The 24,086-nt window shown below is 37.4% G+C and overlaps 1 protein-coding gene across 1 annotated transcript in view; it reads left to right on the top strand.

The window, feature by feature from the left end:
* The first annotated feature begins 1,732 nt into the window (after nucleotides 1-1,732).
* LOC149219937 (histone deacetylase 8-like) overlaps nucleotides 1,733-24,086 on the top strand; it is a 195,297-nt gene continuing 172,943 nt past the window's right edge. Inside the window, exon 1 of the mRNA XM_089384564.1 lies at nucleotides 1,733-2,253. Within this exon, the coding sequence (XP_089240690.1) occupies nucleotides 1,992-2,253 (262 nt within the window). The 5' untranslated portion in view covers nucleotides 1,733-1,991. The remainder of the gene's footprint in view (nucleotides 2,254-24,086) is intronic.

The raw sequence follows: 24,086 nt of genomic DNA, 5'->3' as shown, positions 1-24,086 counted from the left end.
TTTTGAAATAAAGGAAATAGGTTAAATAGTGAACACTTATGTGTTCATGCTCCAAATTTAAGCTATTGGCCCAACAATTGTGCAAAATGATAGTAATAACAATGAAAACCATGAGTAAGCATAGGGTGAGAATGTGAATTAAACATGACAATTTCGGGCCCTAACATGCTTCTTAATTATTTCCTCTTAGAATGTGGAAGAAGGTCACCAAATCGAAGGATGGGATCATCCCTTGGGATCTCTTGATAATTTGGTTTAATATTGTGTTTTTTGCAGAGGAGACATAGTTCAGATGCCGTATTATAATCATGGAGTCTCCGAGCACCTGCAAGGTTTTTTATTCCTTTCTTTTGAGCCCAGGTGAGGCCTAGAAAACATTCATATGCTTTAGCTTGATTGTTTGTCTTCCATGCAAGCCCCAAGCATATCTATCTTCAATGATTCCTTCAGGGCTAATGAGAATCTCTCCCCCTCTTGCCACCCATATTTAATAATTTATTATTAATGCATCTCATATTTTTATGCCAAATAACTTTGGTAATATTAATTAATAATAAAAAAGCATTTTTTAAATATTATTTAATAATTTATTATTATTGTTTATTTTTGGTTGGGCATTACATTTATAGTTTGACAATCAAATTACGTTGACTTTTAATTAATTCAATCTCCATCATAACAAAGTTCTGAAAAAATAAATATATTTTTAAAATTTTTCATTTTAATATTTGTGGAAGGCAAGTTCTATTGTTTTTGATTTTGGTAAAAAACTTTAATTAGTTTTGAAATTTGCAAAAAATTCTCGATGGAACTTGTATAAGATTTTTAATTCTATCTAGTGTTTAGGGTGGACACTCCACCCATCATCAGGACCAAAAACACTCCACCCAATTAGTTTTGATTCTATACTCTCTCAATTAGTTGTGATTCTATACTCTCTGGTCCCTAATGATGGGTCGAGTCTCCACTCAAAACACTGGACAAGATTAAAAATCCTATACACAGTTCCATCTCCAATTTTTTTGTGAATATGAATATGAATAACTATGTAAATCTTTATTCTATTAGTTTTGGATTTTTTAAATAGATTGTATGGAGTTTATTAAAAGTTTTGAAAAAAATAAATTATAAACTCAATATTTTGAAAATTTAAAAATAATTTTTATTTTTTTAAAATCTACATTGGTTTTTTTAATTGGTTGCTTACTATTTTTATGTAGTTTTAAATTAAATTGTCTACTATAAAAATTATATTTAAAAATAAAAAATCTAAAAAAATTTCTATTCCCTAGTGTCATAATAATTTAGGCTTTATTATAATATCATGAGCCAATATATGATTATCATAGCTGTATGTTGATGTATTATCGTAAATTATCTTTGAATATAATATAACTTTTTTCATGCTGAAAAATAATATCATGAGCCAATATCATGACTTATTATACCACAATTTATTTCAAAATAAAAATATTTTATAAATATTTAACTTAATATTTACAATATAACAAAATTCATGCTATAAATATTTCTTCCATTTTATTATGGATATTATTAACTTGTAAATAAATTTTGTTACAATATCATAAATCAATATTATCCCTTATTAAAATTAAAATATTTTATTTTATAACCTATTTAAAATTTTATATTATTTTTTAATGTCACGCAGCGTTGCGTTGCATATTACACAGTTTAAAATTGTTTTTATCGCCAACTTCGGAGTTACGTTCGAGTTTCGTCGTGTTACATTTCCCCCTTGGGTTACGACATTATCCCTTCGATTTTGACTCCCTGACATCGCTGGTCCGATCGTTGATAGTCACCCCACCTACAGTCTCACGGGTTGTTGCATGAACTGAGATGCCTAGCAATCGAAAATCGAACCCCACCATTTCAAGATCAAGACTCTCACATTCGCACCCGGCATAAAACGTCTCCCATCCCCACCCGATCTCATTACGTCAGAACAAATTAACGCTACAATCGCCATGGATTCTTCCAAGTCAGAAGAAGCAAACATTTTGCATGTGTTTTGGCACGAAGGAATGCTCAATCATGATTTAGGCACAGGGGTATTTTACACATTGGAGGATCCAGGCTTCCTGGAGGTGCTGGAAAAACATCCTGAGAATGCAGATAGAGTCAGAAACATGCTCTCAATTCTCAGAAAGGGACCCATTGCTCCCTACATCGAATGGCACACTGGCAGGGCTGCATATTTCTCAGAACTGTACTCCTTTCACAGACCAGGCACACCCATATTCTCCATCCTGAATTTTATTAAATGCTTGTAGAGCAGAGGTGTTGGAATTCGTTTTAACAAATACAGCGATACAGAGGAAAATAGACTTACCTATCTCTCTAGTAGTACATGCCATTCAGGTTATTTCTTTTTGGGCTTATGTTTCTGTGAAGAAGGAAAAGTGCTTTAGAATAAATATTGGAGACCAAGTTACTAAAACTGCTTACCCGTCCTTCTTAAGTTCTTAGTATGTAGTCAACTATTGTTTTTTTAACATAATGCAAATTTAATTGTAAACTGACATATAACGTTTCATCATCTGAAATGGATCACTATATAGTTGGTCATTGGTGGAAAAGTTGGAGCTATTACCGTGTATGACCTGTTGCCGCAAAATGGGGCAGGTCCAATGAAAGGCTTCACCGGGTGAGGTGTCAGACCCTATGGCAACAATAAGGAAGGATTGCCACTTTCACCTCAGCTACCTTTATCCTGCTGTTTAGTGGGCTTTCAATCACAAGGGAGACTTCCCTATACCATCTACAAGGTATCATAATACTAGGGCTCAAGGTGACTTATTTTGAAGGTCTAATGATAGATAGAGGGCTTGGCAAGGCCAAAGATGAACAAGATATTCAAAACTAGGATTGAATCTCTTTGAGGTTAGACCAATGACAAGGCTGCTATAAGTTAGGGTTTGAATGATATTCAATGTTAGGGCATGCAAAGGCACATAGCAGCCTAAAAAAACCCTACAAATGATATTCCAGAAAAAAGGGACAAGGGTTTCTAATAGAGGCTAGGGTTGATTCAAGCAAACAGGTTTTAGGGCTGTTATATGTGTATAAACAACAATAAGTGGAGGTGACCTTAGCCCTTCTAGGGCATGCAAGACAAATTATAATGCTAGATTTTACTTTTAAGAAGGTTTATATAAAATGACCTACAGTTAGACCCACTTTCCAACAATAAAACAACACTTTACACAAATTTGCACCTAAAACCCTAACGGCTGCCCTAGTCATCTAAGAGAGAGAAGGTTTAAGGAAATTTTATTTATTTTTGAGTTGAAAATTGTATAAAATTTATCCTACAAGGGAAAATGGAGTCTTACTGGAGCAAAATACCAAGTGTTGATTTTCTAGTGCTAATTAGACAAGCACAATTTTCTGTGAAAGATAATTACTTCCAATGATATATGATATTACTTTATCACATCCTAGAATATCATTGTAGGAATTCACAGGGTAAGTTCTTCAGACAGAATACCAAAGGACACCGCTCACAAACAGATCACAGATCAATACACCAGTATTGTTGATGTGGTTAAAACCCTCAAAGAGGAAAACAGTCCACGACTTGAGCCAACGTGGCCACTTCAAGCAATTTATTAATAAAAGAATGAAAATTTACATAAGCTTTTCTCATGAACGGTTATACTACAAATGACCCTCCATGCTTTTTAAATAGAGATCATGGACCAATCGGGTGTTAAGCCACGGATCAAGTGTCAGTAATACCGAGGAGAGAATGAACCATCGGATCACTACATATCGTGACCGTCGGATTGTAAGTTACAAAAGTACATAGTAAAGAAACACACTTTACCTAACTCTATACTAGACCAAGTTATACTTAACTATTTCCTCTGTGTCGGAATATCCTAACATCCCCCCTTAAGAACAACTTGGGATAGGATTGAAGGATGTACAAATATGACACAATAGGAGAAGGAAGGAGGCATTAGAGCCTATCCCCCCTTAGTGACAACTTCTTGAACTCCAATCATAAATCGAAGTTTAGTAAACTTTGCCTCTGTGAGAGCCTTTGTAAAGATGTCTGCAACTTGATCATCTGTTGAACAATATTGCACTTTAAGAACATGGTCGTGAATGAGCTTTCCGATGAAGTGCATGTGCGGTTCAATGTGTTTGCTGCACTGATGTTGGATTGGATCTTTACATAGTTGAATGGCACTTTGATTATCACACCAAAGTGTAGTCAGATGCTACTGCTAAAAGCCAAACTCTGACAGGATCTGACGAAGCCACAGGGCTTCCTTACTACCTTCTACGACACCATGATACTCTACTTCTGCTGAATAAAGAGAAATGGCACTTTGTTTCTTGCAAGCCCATGTAATAGGTCTTGAACCAAGAGTGAACACATAACCTGCCTTGGACTTTTGATCATCAGGGTCACCAGTCCAATCAGAATCAGTGAAACCAACCAACAAAGGAGATGCTTCTGTGCTGTAATGAATCCCAAACTGAACTGTACCTCAAACATAACGAAGTATTCTTCTAGTTGCTTTCCAATGACTTTCATGTGGGTTTTGCATAAACCGAGCAATAAGGCCAACAACAAAGGAAAGGTCAGGACAAGTATGGGTCAGATACAAAATTTTTCCTACAAGTTGACGGTATAAGGTAGCATCAACTTTAGGGGAAGTACAAGTGACTGAAAGTTTGGCTCCAAATTAAAAGGGAGAAGGGGTTGGCTTACAGTCTTCCATGTGAAAATGGCATAGAAGATCACATGCATACTTGGATTGGGAAAGGGAAATACCTTCCTTGGATTGCAAGACTTGAAGACCAAGAAAATAATGCAAGTGTCCCAAGTTTGTCATTTCAAACTTCTTTTTAAGGCTGGACTTCACATGGTTTATAAGGTTGGGATCACTACCAGTAAGGATAAGATCATCAACATAAAGAATAAGAATGATAAGAGACTTGCCCACTTTCTTGGTGTAGACAGTATTGTTAGAATGACCCCTAGAAAATCCAGTTTCTAAAAGAAAGCTATCCATTTTGGCATACCAAACCCGAGGGGCTTGCTCGAGACCATAAAGGGATTTCTTAAGCCGACATACAAGGCTGGAGTCTGTTTGTGTAAAGCAAGTAGGTTGTTCCATATAGATTTCTTCATGCAAGTCCCCATGCAAGAAGGCAGATTTAATATCCATCTGATGGACTTCCCATTTGAAAGAGGCAACAAGGGAAAGAACAAGGCGGATAGAGTTCATTTTGGCAACAGGGGAGAAGGCTTCAGTATAGTCAATGCCTCAACTTGCGAAAAACCCTTAGCAAAAAGACGAGCTTTATGTTTATCGACTTTTCGATCTGGTCCATACTTGGTTCTGTTAACCCATTTGCATCTAACAAGTTTTCGTCCCTTTGGAAGGGGAACAAGATCCCCTGTATCATTTGCCAATAATGAACGATATTCTTCATTCATAGCTGCGTCCCAATCTGGATGCCCTGAAGCTTCTGCAAAGGTGTCAGGATCATAAGTAGCTAGAGCTTGAGCTAGTAAAGAAGAGGCTCTATCGAACTGAGAACGTGTACGTCGTTGATCTATAGGATCACCTACAAGAGCACCTGCTGCATCCCGAGTAGCACGGACCCATTTTGGAAGCTGAGGAGCTGAAGGAGGATCTTGAGAAGGTGGGGGAGGATTGTCATCCTCGCTGTCATCATCTGAAGAAGAAATATTTTCAGAAGTAGAAGGGATAGAGAGAGGTGGCACATTCGCCGAACTAGGCTCGTAGGCCGATATATTTTCAGCAAACTTTACATCTCTTCTAATCTATGTTGCAGGAAACGTGGGGTAGGAGGGCGTTTCCATACGGAAACGAGTACGAAACGCTGAAACGCGTTTGGTACGGCCCTGAAACGCGTTTCAGGCCGTACTGCCATGTTTCACGAAACTGAAACGTGGCCAGTACGGCCTGAAACGCGTTTCAGGGCCGTACGACCCACGTTTCAGCATTTACTTGTGTTTTTTTTAATTTTTTTTTTTAATTTGTTTTCTAATCTATTCTTACGTTAGCCTAGTGACTTCTAGTTGCTTCCAGATGCCTGTCTAAAGTTATAAAAGTGAACTTTTGCCTTAGTGTTGATATGCAGTTCATGGTAATGTTAAATTCTTAAAGTAAAAGTGATACCTTTTACTTAAATTTTTAACATTACCATGAAATGACTCAGGATGTTTGAGAGTGGTTTCGCCCTCATTAGATTTCATATGGAGAAAGTAGAATTTTAGATCTCACTCAAAATCCAGCAGACTTATCTGTTTTTCAGGATTTCAGGATTGGGGGTATTGCGATGTTTCCATTGGATTTTATCATGTACTAGGGTATGGAACTTGTATTTAATCGAGAGAACAAAGCCCTCTATGCAGGGGAGACTCCCAATAATCAAGAGAATGTAGGGTACTAGGGTATGAAACTTGTATTTAATCAAGAGCACTAAGGTCATTCGACTATGTAGGAGGAGACTCCCAATCAAGCACGAGACAAAAAATTAGAAATTTCTTGTGGCTGATTTTGGATATTTCTATTTTCATTATGTGATTATTCATGAGTAAATGTGATGTAAATTTAGATATTTATAGATTATGCATTGACAATTGACAATTTTATCATAATGTAATAAATTAGAATGTATCATATATGCTTTATGATTGCACATATTTCTTAAATGTCCTAATATATATATATATATATATATATAGATATATTCGCGTTTCCCCATTTCCAAAATTTGGGGAGGTCGCGTTTCGTATCGCTTCCCGTTTCGGAAACTCGTACCCGTTTCCCCGTTTTGTGCAACCTTGCTTCTAATGATAACATTTTTGGACTTAAGTGGAATAAGTCTGTATCCTTTTACATCTTCAAAATATCCAACAAAAATACATTTTTCACTCTTAGGTTCTAAAGCTTTATGTTTTTCATCTGGAATATGGGCCCATGCTTCACTTCCAAAAACACGACAGTGACTTACATCTGGTTCAATTGAGCTCCATGCTTCTTCTGGAGTGATATTCTTTAAAACCTTAATAGGAGTGCGATTTTTTATGTAATTTGCACAATTAATTGCTTCTGCCCAAAAATTAAGACTAAGTCCTTTAGATTGAAGCATACAATTAGCCATTTCTTTTAAAGTGTGATTCTTCCTTTAAGCTACACCATTTTGTTGTGGAGTATATGTAACAATATGTTGCATTTGAATTCCATTCTTAGTGCAAAAGTTGTTGAATTTGTTGTTAACATATTCTCCGCCATTATCATATCTTAGCTTAAGAATTTGATGTCCAGATTGTTTTTCAACAAAGGCCTTAAAGGCCAAGAACATGTTAAATATTTCACTCTTGAGTTTTAAGAGGTATACCCAAGTGCGTCTGGAGAAATCATCAATGAAAGTTAAGAAATACTTGTAGCCAGAGAATGAAACAACTGGAAGTGGACCACATAAATCACTATGCACAAGTTGTAAAGGGGTTGAGGTGTGCTAAGAGGCACGTTTTTTCAAAACTGTCCCGATGATTTTTTCCGAGTACACATCCGGAACAAACACCATCTCTGCAAGATACCATTGGAAGACCTGTCACCATATTTTCTTTACATAGATTCTGAAGGGAGTGATAGTTTAAGTGACCAAATCGCTCATGCCAAAGTTTGCTCACTTCATCATTATGAGCAACAAATATCGAGGGAAGATTTGATGACCCAAAGTTGTTAAACCTATACAACTTTGTAGAATCATCAGCAATACTAGTAGCTAAAATCTGTTCAGGATTTCTTAGGTCCTTAATTACAATATTGTGAGGTGAAAATTCAACGATTTTACCTTCACCTGAATGAGTTATCTGATATATAGATAGAAGGTTGCAGGATTAGGTTGGAACACATAATACATCATTGAATTGACCATTGTTTATATGAACAGTTCCAGTCCCTACAACACTAAGAGATCTATCATCACCAACATATATATTTTTGGTGTTATAATCATTTAAAGAAGAAAACATGGCTTTGTTTTTGGCCATGTGATAGGAAGCTCCAGAATCAATGAGCCACTCCTGAGAATGAGAAGAAGAAGATACATTTAGTGCATATCCAGTCCGAGATGCTTGACAACCACATGCAGAAAGTGTTATTCCTGAAGATGAAGTTGAAGTTGTTGAGTGCTCCAAATGAATGTTATGCTTCTTCATTGCTGTTTCCAAGGCTTCCATCTTCTTAAAGCATTTGGATTCTAAGTGGCAATGTTTATCAGTCTTCTTCCCTTTGTTTTTATTTGCCTCATCATTTTGTTGAAATGATTTTTCATTTTGAGACTAAAATGGTTTAGGACCAGTGTTGTTAAAATTGCGATATTATCCCTTTATCGCGATTTTTTCTCGAAGCCGATATTATCGCGAGTAATACTCGCGTTTTTTTTTTATATGCGATCTTTTTGAAAAATCGCGATTTTTTCCCAATTTATCGCCTAGGGTCGGGGCACCATGGTTTTATAAGGGATGCTAAATGTTCGAAATGCAATTTTTTTTGAAAGAAACAAATAATTTTTGAGTGGGGCAGCTTAATGATCAAGTCTAGGCCCTAGTATTGATATACTATTCATGGTAATGTTAAATTATTAAAAGTAAAAATGACATTCTCCTTAATCTTCATTTTCATCATTTTACTTAAATTTTTTAACATTACCATGAAATGACTTAGGATGTTTGAGAGTGGTTCCGGCCTTATTGGATTTCATATGGAGAAAGTAGAATTTTAGATTTCATTCGAAATCCAGCAGACTTATCAGTTTTTCAGGATTTCAGGATTGGGAGATTGTAATGTTTCCAGGTGACACCACCTGCCCGGGCTACCCTTGCCACTAGTAGAGGACGTGGTCTACCTCCTATAGCTCCTACTTCTAGTTTTTCAGCTTCTAGAGCACAACAGACTCCACTGCCAACTCCACCAACACCAGCATCTAGATCTAGAGGGAAAGGGAAAACTGTGGCATTTTCTCGCAAGAGGGGTAGAGGAAATCAATAGGATTAGACTTCAGTTATTTTCTTCATTTTATTGTATATGAAATTATGACATGATGAGATACATTATTATATTTTTTGTTGATATTTTGAGGCTGAGTTGGGACTCAGGAGTCAGGACTTACTATTCAGGACATGATTCAATGTTATGTGTGATTTTAGCACTAAAAATGATATTAAACATCTTATATATTAGTTCTTTTATCATATTTATGTGTTAATGTATTTATTTTATGTTGTAGATGGTTCAGATATTAAAAAAATTGAAAAAAATGAATATTTTTGTACCAAACGATTTTTTCCCGATTATTTCTGATTATTTCCGATTATTTCTCGATAATTACGATTTTTTCTGATTTTTTCCTCACGCCGATATTATCCTGATAACGATTAATGCAACATTTCTTAGGACCCTTGTTTGGTTTGGGACCATTCTTTTTAGGATACAACTTCTTAGGATTCGTTGCATTTGGTTGCTGCTGGGCGGCTAAGGCTTTCTTAGAAGAGTTTCCAAGATTAAGAAGACCAAGATGTAAGATTTTTTCTTGTTCTCTTATTAAAGAATCACAAAAGGCATCAAAGGAAGGGTACTTATATTCTTCTCCTTGAGAAATGAAGGCTTCTCTTGTAGAATGGAAGGTGGAAACAAACACAGAGTAGGTTGGTCCCAACTTAGTAAGAATGGAATAGATAAGGTTACCATCTTCTTTTTTAACCTTAACACCTTCCAAGAGAAGTCTAAGGGTCTTGAACTTGGACAAAAAATCTTCAATGGAAGAAAAATTAATGGGGTCCAATGTAAGCAACTCATTTTCGAGTTGATGGGCTATAAGTTCATTTTTAATTCCAAAAATTTTAGTGATCCGTTTCATTGCTTCATTAGGAGTATCATGTTCTGCGATATGGAATCTAAGGTCTAGAGAAATAGACATCCCTATCAACCCACGTGCTTGATCTTGCCTATTTTCCCATTTGGTTGCCTTATCTTCATCTTTCGGTTTGGTTTCTTGGCCTGAGGCTATTCTGTAAAGACCTTTACTTTTAAGTAAATCCACAATGTAGGACCACCATTGGAAATAGTTGGTGCTATCAAGAATAACTTGGCATGGACTTTCCATTTTAACAGAAACTGAAGCTATAGATGTTGAAACTAAGTGTTCCAATGGAAAGATCTCGAAAAATTAGGATGATAAAAAAAATCAGCTTCCGGATGAAGAAGTTATGGCTTTTTGAAGAAAAGTTGTTGAAGATATTGACAAAGTGCGGGAATGTGCGGAAATGAATGATAATGTTATAAAAAAAATCCGCCTCCTTTCCAAACTTAATCTAATTAGCTCAACAAAAGGAAAGACTTGAACTGAAGACCTCTATTCTCATAAAGTAGCTTTGGACCAAGTGAGCTAGATTAAAAGGTTAGTAATTTTTGGAAAAGAGAAAGGGGTTTTTTTTTTAAGTCACTGAAGCTTTGGGGTGCGTGCTTACTTGAGAAAGCTCTTTTTTGCCTACAAAACAAAAAACACAAAACACAAAACCCAACATGGACATACCAAAAAAAAAAAAAAAAACCTTACGCCTTGAAGTTAGCTTTATCCGAAAAATAAATATTTTCCTCAATGTTTCTGATTTTCTGAGATCACACTAAGGTGCGGCGGAAAAGAGCATACGCATGAGAAAAATCCTTCCTTTCTGTTTCTAATTTGCTCAGATCACACAGAGTTGCGGGGCAAAGAGCATATGCAGAAATGAAAGGTATAGATCCGGTAATAGAAAAAACAAAAAGCTAAATAAACCAAAATAAACAGAGAAAAAATAACTAAAAACTGCAAATAAACACTGTATACCTCCAGATCTTAAAAATGACGTAGCTAGGGCTACCAGAAACATTTTCACGTCAAACGAAATGGGTTCCTCACTGGAATAGATGCTCCTAACACAATAAAGCAGTCCTCTTGGCCCGAAAGCAGTCAGTAATAGTAGATCCAGGAAATGACAGTCGGATGCAGTTCTACCGGCTTTAGATTTGGATCACCAATGGATGCGGCCCTCAAATAGGTCTGATACCATGTAGGAATTTACAGGGTAAGTTCCTCAGATAGAACACCAAAGGACACCGCTCACAAACAGATCACAGATCAATACACCAGTATTCTTGATGTGGTTAAAACCCTCAAAGAGAGAAACAATCCACGGCCTGAGCCTGTTCTGTCTGAGGAACTTACCCTGTAAATTCCTACATGGTATCATTAAGCAATTACACTAAACAAATTGAACTATAAATGCAATAGAAACCATAAAGATCACAGTGGAATAGCCATGCATAGTAGACACCAAAATTTTGCCTTGGGAAACCCAAACTTGGGAGAAAACCCAACAATATTTTCTAGGAGAAATTGTTTAGTTCATAAAAGGTACAATCTGGTATTTACAAGTCAAATTTGGTCAACCCAAACCAAAAATACAACATTGGTCAAACAAGACGAAATTATGCCTTTTGCAGCAGCAAATCAATTCAGCCAAACGACCTAGAAATACTTAGTCAAGCTGTCAAACAATGAGACCTACACGTGTGAGGTCAAACTTGGTCAACCATAGGTCAATCAGATCATAGAGTAGCTCAGTCAATGCAAGTCATACAAACCTCAAAAACTCGGTCAATGTTGGACAAAACAGATCTCAGAAAGTCTCGGTCAACGCTGGTCAAATGATGGTCAAACTTCGACTATCTCAGAAAATTTAGCGCCTTAGAAACTTCTGCTTCTTCCTCAAATTGTTTCCCACGTTGTAGAGAGAAAATGTATGTGTGATGAATGAGTGAGAAAATGAGAAGTTCAAGTTTCCTTTTTTATAATGATTTTAGGGTGCCCAAGTGGTACGTTTCTTTGCTGAGCCGACTTGTATCTTTGGGGCTGACTTGAGCAAGTTAAATTTAATTTTTCTTTCATTTAATTTTCTTTCTTGAGCTGACTTGTGTAGCTGGGGAATACCTCCCACAACTACCCAAAAAAAATCAACAATTCCTCTTAGCTAGGGAGGTATTCACCTTGACTTCCTCAAATATCTACTTCGCTGAAAATTTCTCCATCCCAAGAAAAGATTGAATGAGCCTACTATGTTAATGTATCCATCCACTTCATGTTCTATTCTAGAAACGTGTGGAAAGCTAAGTCACAAGACACGTCCCTTAGGGTCTTTGTTGAAAAACAAATTGTAATGTAATTTAACACTTAATTCCTCTTCTTGATAATTACTTGTGAAAATTAGATGTCTTCTTATTACTTCTTATGTCTTCTTGATCAAGCAATTATACATTTGTTCAATCATTCAAGAAAATAGAGATCACAATGAGACACCAAAAATTAGGCCAACAACAAGGGCAAAACCCACAAGGGGAAAACCCAACAATCATTTCCTTATAGAGTTAGATCAAAATGAGAAATATCCAATCCAAGACCAATACCAATTTGCCACCAAGATACCAAGTCAAATCCTCCTTCAAGTCACCTCCAAAACTCAAAGTCAATGCTAGTAAAATCTGCTCCAATATTGGTCAATCTTAGAAAATTTCAATCTTGCAACTAGATCCGATATTCAACTTGCAATAACCTCAGAAAATTAGGCCTCTTCCACAGAAAATAGTCCACACTTGCGAGTTGTAGTAGAGTCAAAACCTCGGTCAACGTGCGAATATTCTTCTTGTCTTTGACTTGTCTTCTCTCTCCTCTAATTCGACTTCTTCCTTCTTTGCTAGGTGCAGAAGATACTTCTTGTTGTAATGAATGAATGAGTTCCAAGTAGGTCGAATAGGTCTCCAATATATAGCTATCTAGGAGGGTCGAATAGGTGCCACTAGGAGGGCTAGGCTGACTTGTCCAAGGAGGGCATACTTGGTCAACTTGTGGGCTTATGACGCATAATAAAAAAATTCAAATTCTTTTTCTTTTAAATGTCCAAATGAGACATAAAATAAATAACTTTTCTTTTGACTAAAAAAAAATTCTTTTGATTCTAGCATGAAGAACATGCTTGACAGAAACATAATAAATACAATAATGATAAATATATATTATAAAGACCAAACCTAGCTACAAATTTCAACACTTCCTCTTAACTAGGGAGGTATTCATAATGACTCATCGAGATATTCTCAAGTTGAAATATTATATAAGAAATGATCTAGATTGATAAGTATCGTTGTAAACATCATCATGATCAGCGTTATCAAATTACCAAGGCCTTGACAAGTAAGCTCTATCTCTCCACTAGATTAGAGCACAATGTTGGGAGGCATTCAATAGCACACCACACAACTGCCTCTCTAAGGCACATACTCCACCTAGGTTGCTCAAAGTATGTCCTCCATAGGACCATTTCCTCATTCGGTGTAACAATACTTGACACAAGGAGATGTCAGTCCATGGGACCATTCTTAAACTGGGTCATTTTACTTGACTTAGGTGTTAATCCTAATCGGCCATAGTACATGACATAAGAATGTCAGTCCATGATGCTTATCCAATTTACCATTCCCCCGATTCAGGTCCATGTACTTGACTTAAGGTGTTTGTCCTGCCAATTTTTCTTAAGGCTATATTGTTCTTTTCTTTAGATAATTGCATTTCATCATTTTACTTATTAAATTCACCTTGCAACATTATAACATCATTATATCATATGCAATTATGTAGAAAGAACAATATCATCAACAATGCAACAAAACATAAAAGAACAATAGAAGAAAATCATTCACACATAGAGACGCCAAGATGGGTCAGAGATGTTGTCGCTTTTTCTGGCACCTGTAGCACAAGTGCTTTAGGAGACATAGAAAGCTTCCTAGAAACAGCCTCTGGGTTGATTGTAGACTAGTGCCTAGGACATCTTAAATAGAGGAGTGCATTTGGAAGATTATCAATGGGGCTTTCTGCTGCACTCCAATTGTCACGTAGTTCAAAGGATAATAAAGGGGGCTTGGTTCATTAGGTCTTCATTAAGGTAAAATCAAGCCAATACATGGATCCAAATGTTCAGGGGGTAAATTGGGCCAACCTCAAAGAGAAATGTCTGGTTTCAGTGGCTGACACACAACAACAGGCAGCGTAATATTGACGTTGCAGTAAAGTAAAGAGGAGGAAAGGGAGGAGGGAAATCGGTGCATAGGGCTGACTAAAATGTAGAATCCTAAGCCACGATGTTCCAATGGAAAATATGGAAGAGGGAGGAGATGAAAGAGCGAAAAGAGTGGAGTGCTAGTCAAGGTTTCATGCCATATACCTCATGGGTGCATTTGTCACTAAAAGCATAAGTAAATCTGTGCACATTACAAATACTTAAGTAAATCTGTAGCTAACACAGGTATTGTCGCTACTTAGTAACAAATATACAATCATGAACAAGGGTGAAACATGTGGCTTCATCACACTATTTCAGAGAAAGAAAAACATATATGAAATGAGATTTATAGAGGGGAAAACATACTGCGCATTGCCATGATTGGAATCACCAAAGAGTTTCATTAATCTTCAAAATGAGTCCCATTCACCAGTCCATTTACATTCAACAATCTACAACTCAAGTCCCTCATGAACAAGCATTTAGAACCAAAATGGAACCAAAGAATTTGGACCACTCGGGTGCAGAATTCCAGAACCTCTATTAAGTGTTTCTCCCCCTTATTTATACAGAAAAAGGGGGGCTTTGAATCAACATTTACAAAATATCTCAGCCCAGGGCCAACTGTCAGATTGACTAGCTGTCTAAGCTTGCGATAGCTCTGCTACCCAAACTGATTTCCTCTGATTTGATTCCGTTCTTGGAAATATAGAATCTACAAAATAAAAGAAATTACAGAAAAATAGAAAAAGGAAACTGAATGATGATGGATGAAAATGTCGTCCCGCGGTTCTTGTGAAGGCCCCTGATCAGACCACGTCTTTGCCACAATATGTCCCTCTTGCTGCTCAGCCGATTTCTGTCGCTTTCGTCTTAACTGCTTGAATCGCTTGTTTTCTAAAGCTGGGAGTGGATCGACTGTGAGTTGCCTGTTACAGAGTAGAAGTGGAGAATGTCATGGCAGTCCTTCGTTGTGTATCTAAGTGGAGCCCCATGCTGAGCCATTAAGTCCTCTTAAGTCCCATGCCTCCATTTACTGTTCGAAGACGTGTAGCAAAGTAGTCGAATTCATTTCTGTGGCCCGTGTAGTCCTTGGTTTCTTATTGCATGGGCTTCTACAGGATTAGCCCATATCAGTTTGCAACTGCTCCATGCCTCTATTCAAAGTCTTAGCTGTCGACCCATCCACCTTTAAAACTTTGTACCACGCTATCAGAACATTACCGTATTGAGACTTTTATTCTAGAGGACGCTACCAACAACGAGTTTCGATGCTCCTTGGCCCCCTTTGATTTCGCCCCTTTCAGTGTTTCTTCATCATAGGACTGAGGGCTATGACTTGGGGCTTGGCCTCAAGGCGCTAGGGCCTTTAGACTCCTGTCTGGGGGCCTTTTTCCCTTTATAAGTTCTTTGCGCCTGGTTTCCTTAAGTCTTCACGACCGTGCACCCTTTATCAGAGCTCCTTTACTCGGCAAATTGCAATCGGGGCTTCCAGTCGGGACTTTTACATTGGAGCCGCAACATGTTTGCGACCTCCGATTGTGATAGCCCTTTAGCGCTCGGCCCTTGGTTCCTTGACCTTTTATGTGATCGCGGGCCAACCCCCTTATTGGAGCCCCTTTATTGAAGGTTTGCAATTGACGATTCCTTTTGATGCACAACACACCACAATCGCCGATTACTGATCACCTTTCATGCTTAGCCCCTGGTTCTTTTAGCTCTTTATGTGATTATGGGCCAGCCTTTGTATCAGAGCCCCTTTATCGCACTTGCCCATGTGCGCACTGTTTTACAAAGTGCCAATAAGACTTGACCTCCGATTTGTGATTGCCAATGTGACGTCATCACTACCATGTGGCACCTCCTGAGTGGCAACACGTGTCACTTGGATATGCCCTCTTTGGACCTTTGAAAATGCCCAATCTGCATGCCACGTGTCCTCCGAACTGCCACGTCATGTTGACGTCAGCACCACCTTGTCTTTACCAGATTCAATAATATTCTGCCATGTGGCCTCCTGGAGGAGAGAGAAAAAGGCCCGCTTGCCCCTGGTTTTGCCTTGATTTCCTATGTTAAATGTTTTCAACCCTTTCCCGGTGATTTATGCTTATCGGCATTCTTTTCGCGCGATTCCTTCATAATGATCACTTTAAGATTGTCGACTGCGGATTGCTAACATGTCTTGCACTACTGCGATCACCGATCGTCGATTCACCCTTGGACCTCCGATTTATCTGAACTTTAATGCGCGATGCACCGATAAGCCATGATGTTCTAAGCGCGATCGCAGATCGCCGATTGCCATGGAACCCCCGATCACTGACTGCCGATTGCCATGAACCCCCCCGATCGCTGATATACCATGCGCCAATATGCCTGATCGTTGCTTTGGACCTCTGATCTCCGATATCAGTGATTGCTGATTGCTGGAACCTCCGATATACCATGTTGCCTGATCCTCCGATATGCTCTTTTTCCTCCTTTCAAAGGTGACAAAACCGCCATCTTTAACAAGCCATATCTTTTGATCCGGGGTCCATTTGAGGAGTTCCATATATGGTTAGAAAGATCGTTCTGAGCACTACGCAATGGAGGGGGTCCAATTTGGCTTTGAGTGATTTTGCGATTTGGGAGATGGTTGCAAAACTTTCTGCTCTTTTGTACCCTTTGGGCAATTGAAAACACATTTTGTAGTGAGTGACAACAGGAGACCAGGGCAAAACCCCACAAGGGGAAAAACCCTTCCAAATTCTTCTTCTTATAAGATTGTCATAAAATGTCCAGCAAAGAGAGAGAGCAATGATCCATATCTTCAACCACAAAACTATCCAACAAAATCAACTAAACAACATCCAAGAGATGAACCCAACAATGCTAATAATCAAAACCCTGATTCAAAAGCTTGTGGTCAACTGTCAATATCTATGGTCAACTGTCAAACTCTGCAGTCAACTGATGAAATGAAACCCTAGTTTCCAGCTGCACAGAGAGAAATATGCGTGAGTCTGAAGCGTTCCAACTTCCAACCATATGCAGAGGCTTGCATGCGTGCGACTGTAGCCAAAAATATCTTGTGACATCCCTGTGGTTGTGAACCAAAAACCCTAATCACATGTGTGAGCTTCGGACCCTGCAATTTCAGACCTGTGTGAATGAACTTCTGTGAACCAACTTCAGATCTGTGTAAGCCAAACCAAAAAAAGTGGAATGATTGATGATCTCCAAATGAGGGTCACTTGACTTGTATTTATAGCCATCAAGGGTGACCAATTTTCCTTTTGGGCCGACCTGTCCTTTTTGTGCACACGAGGGTTTCCATATTAAAATATATTTTTCCTTAAACAAATTAAATTCTTCCAAGGGTTAGTAGGGGTCTTCCTTGATGAGGAAGATTATCCAAAGGAGGAAATTTGTCCATGAGCTGCCAAAATTAACAAGTCCTAGTCACAGCACATGAAACAGGGAGAAACTAGATGTCCATCCTCACTCCCTCTCAATTTGGGAGGAGTTATCCACAAGTCCAAGCTTGTCTTGAAAATGCTCATGCGTTCCCTTAGGAAGAGACTTCGTCAAAACATCAACTACCTGTTTGCTAGTGGAGATATACTGTAGCTTCACGACTCCATCTTGCACCATATTTCAGATATAGTGTTATTTAATCATTATGTGCTTTGACCTCGCATGAAAGATCAAGTTCTCTCATTGATAACTTTATACAACTTTGATTATCACAAAATATTATGGTCGAATCCAACACACCTTCAAACAAAGCAACAAGTAATTTATAGAGCCAAATTGCTTCACGACTTATTTCACTAACTACCATATATTCAACTTCAACAATGCTTAGTGCAACAAAATCCTATTTTCTGCTAATCTAAGAAACCATAGCGAATCCCAAACAAAAACAACCACCTGTAGTACTTTTCCCATCATCAACATTGATGACCCAATCATAATCAGTGTAACCTAATAATCAAAGCTTATTTCTTGCAACATATCTCAAACAATAATGTATGGTACCATGGAGATATCTCAAGATGTGCTTTGCCGCCACCCAATGGTCATGTCTGGGCTCCATCTGAAACTAGCTCAAAGTATTTATAGCAAAGCATATCTTTGGTCGGGTGTTCACTAAATACATCAAAGAGCCAATCAACTGCCAATATGATGATGGATCAACAAGATTTGAATTTGAATTTCTCAGTTTCTTCAAATTGGTTATCATTAGAGTTGCCATTGGCTTACAATCCATCATCCCAAATTTCTGTAGGATCTTGATCACATATTTTCCTTTACCAAGAAATATTTCACCAGGTTTCTGCCAAACCTCAAGTCCCAAGTAATAGTGCATCAATCCAAGATCCTTCATGTCGAATTTTGCTGCTAGTTCCCTCTTACACCGAAGAATGAGATGCTCTACACCTGTCATTAATAAGTTATCCACATATAGCAATATGATTACTAGTTCATTCTTTACAAATTTGATGTGTAGATTCAGATCTGCAGTACTTTTGACGAAACCAAGCCTTATTAAATAGGCATCCATACGAGCATACCATGCTCTAGGAGCTTGTTTTAAACCATATAGAGCTTTCTTTAATCTGCAGACATGAGATTCCTTCCCATGGACCTCAAATCCTTGAGGTTGTTCTATATATACTTCATCAATTGTGCCATTAAGAAAAGTGGTCTTCATGTCCATTTGATGTATATTCCATCCCATAGAAGCTGCAATAGAAATAAGAGTTCTAATTGTTGTGTACCTGGCTGTAGGAGCAAAAGTTTCATCATAGTCAACTCCCTCTTGTTGTGAGTGTTATCACTCACAATTTCAATAGGTTGTGATGGTGAAAACTCTAAGGTAACCTCCAACCACTTTAGGATTGGAAGTAAGCCCTTCCAATCTAGAGAGGGATCTCTCTTTGACTCTGCTACTCAAGTTCACTATAGTAATAGGTCATTCATATGTTTGGTGGCCAGATTGAATGTGAAAGGGTGACAAATTTGGTTGGAAAGAGAGAAAATAGACCATTGGGCATGGAGTCAAAAAGATATATCAATTTAAAATCTTCAAGTTTGGGTACATGAACATGTAAATATCAGAGGTAGGGGATACTATTCCATTAGACATTAAGCTTTGCAGGATGGTAGTTGAAACGGGGATCACAGTCCATTAAAACAGATAATCAAAAAAATTCTGTTTAACTTTAGAAAGAATGGTGATCTTTGAATGTAATGAAGATAGAGCTTGTAACATGAATTCTATCTCATAAACCTTCATTTAAATACATAGAAGAATAACATTTAATGGAAACAGAGAAGGAAAAAAAAAAACACTTAGAATACAGACTATGAAATATTATAACAAGAATCTCTAAAATTTGTCCAACTCCTTATGCTTGGAAGATGCTATTGATATTAAAAAAATCTAAGTACGATACATCAAGTTCATTTTTACTCAAAATTCCCAACCCCTGGTTCATTTTCATAAACAAATTTATAGAAAATTACATTCTGATCAAGATCCAAAGATAATGGATCTCAAACCTCTTCATGTATTTTTAGCTTAATCAAAAAATCAAGGAGGAGATAATATTTGATCCCAGAGTCGAATTGATGATGTGGCTTTTCAACTGAATGCTGATTTGGCGTTTTTCTAAAAATAGAAAAAAATTAATTCTGGCGAATTTATGAAAAATAGGCTCCAAAGATTCCTTTGTATCTCCTAAACTGTGATAGCTATGTAAAAACAGAAAGAGGTTTTTGTAAATAAGACCATTCCCAACAAAAACCTCTATCAGATTTGAAAAATTCATTTCCAGCTCCCCGGAAACAACGCCCAAAGTTAATGACTAAAACATGAAATCATTTAATATTTAAATTCTGAAAAATGGACTGCATTGATTCCTTCATATCCTTCAAACCATGACACCTATGTAAAAACTGAGAGACGTTTTTGTAAATGGATCCATTCCCACCAAAATCCTCTTTTGGTTTTCAAAAATTCATTTCCAACTGTTCAGAAATTTCTCTTGAAGATGATGACTAAAACAAGGAAAAAATAGAGTGCTATTAGCACAACAAAAATATTTTGTAGCACCTCTTTTAGCACAACAAAAACATTTTGTAGTGTCCATTTTATACAGCGCTACTAAATCCTTTTCCTTTGACTTTTGAGTCACATTGAAAACTTGCATTGGCTGCCAATTGGACACAAAACTCCATCTAACTTGACACTTTGACGCTGTAAGCTTCATTTTTTAATCCACAAATGTCTATTGTCTTTGAAAATAAATCCATAAAAAGGGAACCTCATGATGATTGGATAAAAATTGTGACTCAAACCAGCTTTTCTACCCTAAGGCTCTCTTCACATAACCTCCACACAATCAGAAGTAACTTAACAAGGCGTAAGGCATCACTGCTTTCCAATAAGTTTCGATCTTTTGCAAATGCCAAAAACAGTGCTAACATCTGGCTCCAATGGGGATGCTGTCACCTTGAGAGGCAGCAAAGAACCCCCGTAGGCTAGCCTCCTGGACCATTGGGCTGCTCACAACTCTGAAAATCAATTCATTTTTCAAATCTAAAACTTGTGACCTGACCTGCAACCAACTCATTTTGCAACTGAACCAAATCCGAACTGAAAATTGAAACTATACACTGCAATCTAAAACACATGCTGAAAAGGATGCTCACAACAGTGAGCTTATTCACAAACAAACCAACCTACTCTAAGCTGCTGAAAGAACTAATCAATCAAGTGATGTAAAAATGCCAATGCGACCAATCAAGCAATTTGTTCACTGGTTGAAATCCTTGCATATCTTTGATCAAGGGTAAAATGAAAGGCCTACTTAATGAGAACTCAAATAGAATCCTGAAAACAAAATCAATGTTGGCAAAATTTGAAAATGTGGGCCTGCTTACTGTCTCCAAACATGCTGCAAAAGGATCTTCAAAGTAATGAAAACTGATGTGACTTTGTATGATCCCCTCAACTGCTCTCTTGCTTTCATGAAGTTTCAACTGTTGGCTGTCATGAGAGGGCTGAAAATTCTCATGAAACTGATGCAATGGAACATTTTATGATAAAGAAAATAACTCCGGTTGCAATTGAAAATTAGCATCCTTACAATCATCACTTTCAAAATCTTCGGAAGTCAATGACTGCAAAGTTGAACTAGTAAAACTTTCCATGTAAAAAGCCACGAGATTATAAAAATCATGAAAAGGTCGCTGCTGATCTATAATATTGTCATCCTGCTCCAAAAAGCCTATATGGTTTTGTATCAACCCACCTTCCTCTACTTCATCTATGATTTCAAATTTCTCCTTCAGCAACTTGAATGAAGAAAAGCATAAAGGCAAAGAATCACCTTCATCTAACTGATCACTCTCTTTATGTTCAATGTTGTAACTGTGATATTTGGGTTGAGTGCTTTTATTAGACTGCTGAGACTGAACACTTTTTGATGGAGAAAACACTGCTATTTGTTCTTGGAAATTAGCATCATTATATTCATCATATATAGGTAAATAAAAAACCTCTTGAATATCATCAGTAATGAAATTTGAGACAACAAATTGCTCTTCAACAAGTTGATTATTATTTTATGCAAAAATATTATCATTGAGATTTTCAATAAATTGTATGACATTATCAATCCTTTGTTCAAAATGAAAAGAATTAGGATTCAGATCAAGTCTCTCTTGAACACATTCATTCTCTTGTTCATCTACATCTGTAACTTCATCCAAAATCTGTTTTGGGAGTTTCTCACATGCTTGAAGATTGCCATCTATTTCCTGAGCATCAATGAACATTTGCTGCAAGGTCACAGACCTCCTATTCATGAGAAAGTAAGAAAAATATGAATGAAAGGCTGTTGCATAATGCAACATGGTAGCAGCTTGAGGAGGCTGAATGTCTCTAGGCATCTTGTGATAAAAAAATGAAAAAGTGCCTATTAAACATAGATACAGTTTCATCCTTCTGTTTCTCTATGACTCGAAACTCTGAAAGATGTTGATACCTGGATTCCCCCTCACCCCAAAATTTCAGAAAGAGGTCACTTAGTTCCTCCCATGAATCGATTGATTCAGGCTCCAAATGCCTAAACCACTCCTTAGCATCCCCTTGCAATGACTTAGAACATCATTATGCTCTACATCAAAAAGGTATGTAAAATGCTCAAAGGCCTGAATGTGTTTTTCAGCTGTAAAGTTGTCAAGTTCTCCGTCAAACTTGGGAAGGTATTTATGATGTTTTGGAGGAAAATCATGAAGGATATGTGACAATTTTAAAGGTCTATATCTCTCTTGAATCTTGGAAGGTATAAGATTAGATACAAAAGGTGTAATATCTTGCTTGATCACATGAGAGTCACAAGACTGGTCATGGACATCATATGGCTTAGATGAAGGATCTTGGTCAAGATCAGCAATGCAAGAAGAAGGTATATCTACAGTTTTTAAAGAAGGATATACAATTGCAGATCTATGGTCTTCATTCAAATACTGTAAGCAATGGAAAATTTCTTTGATATGCTCAGGAAAGGACAAGAAGTAGTTGACAAAAAATAATATTGCATCTTGGAGAAAACTCAAGCTTTGTCACCTGGTTTTCCCATAGTGTCCTTCCATGTCTCTATCAATAAGGTTCGTCCACTAGTGGAGTCTTTGAATTTGATTTGAAGCTTGATTGGAGTCACCAAGTGAATGATGCACAACTTGATTATGTTTGATCCTTGTTCACCATCAATGATCAGATCTGGATCTTTGTCATTCTTTCCCAGGGAAGATTCAACCTTCGCTTCCTGGCAACGATGCCAAGATGTTCACTTAGACTTTCAATAGGCTATGATGGTGAAAACTCCAAGGTAACCTCTAATCGCTTTAGGATTGGAAGCTGGCCCTTCCAATCTAGAGCGTTAGAAAATCGGAAAGGTAGAAAGATTTTCCCTTGTTGATAACTACTTGTGATTTCTTTGAATTATTATTATCTTTTTTATGTTCTTCTTTTATCTTAGTTCATCAAGCAATTACCAAAACCAAAACATGAGGATCAAGGACACCAGATGTAGGCACACAGCCAGGGAAAAACCCCTATATAAGGGAAAACCTAGTCAAGAACTCTTCCTTCAGTGATTCAAATGAGATAGACCAAGACCCTAGACCAACAGACCTTCCTCCTCCATCAAGCTAGCCTTTCAATGAGATACTACAACCTTCAATAGTCTCTTCTTGTCCAACAGCTACAACCCAACATTAACTTAGAAATTTCGGTCCCAGCTTCACCAACAACTTCAAAAATTCGGCCTTCCCAGCAACTGCAGAATTTCGGCCCTTCCAGCAGCTTGACAACTTCACACGTGTTGGAAAAAGAGAGAGAATCTCCACTTCTTATGCTTGTGAGAGACTTCCTTCTCCTTCGCTATTCTTCTTCCTAGAAATTCACACTTTTTCTAGCCCCAGAAATTGCAAATTGAACTTGTTGTGAGTGAGTGACAAATGAGGTCAAGTTGTTGCCTTTATATAGTGTTTCTGCTGCCCAGTTTAGGCCCACTTGTCTAGTTTGAGGCCAACTTGGTGGGGGAGGCCTAATCGACCTATTTTACAATAAAATAAATTTCTTCTTTGACAAATAAGTCCCAAGAAGGGTTCTTTACAATATGACATGGAGAAGGACACTTGACATAAACCCTAGAAGCCTTCAATGGAGGCTTTGACCTAAAAAAAATTGACCCAAGCACGAAACCTGTGCTTTAATAAGTCAAATTTATCTAATAATAAAATTTCTTTTTCTTTCTTTTGATAAATGCATTTCATTATGATTCAAGTACAATTATGAAGACTGACACTAGTTACATTCTTCAAGAGAGAGGGATCTCTCTTTGACTCT

Source organism: Pinus tabuliformis, chromosome Q (genome assembly GCF_031772625.1).
Source record: "Pinus tabuliformis cultivar Carrire ecotype Pingquan chromosome Q, CPIR1, whole genome shotgun sequence".
NCBI lineage: Eukaryota > Viridiplantae > Streptophyta > Pinopsida > Pinales > Pinaceae > Pinus > Pinus tabuliformis.
This window is presented reverse-complemented; position numbering and strand designations above follow the sequence as displayed.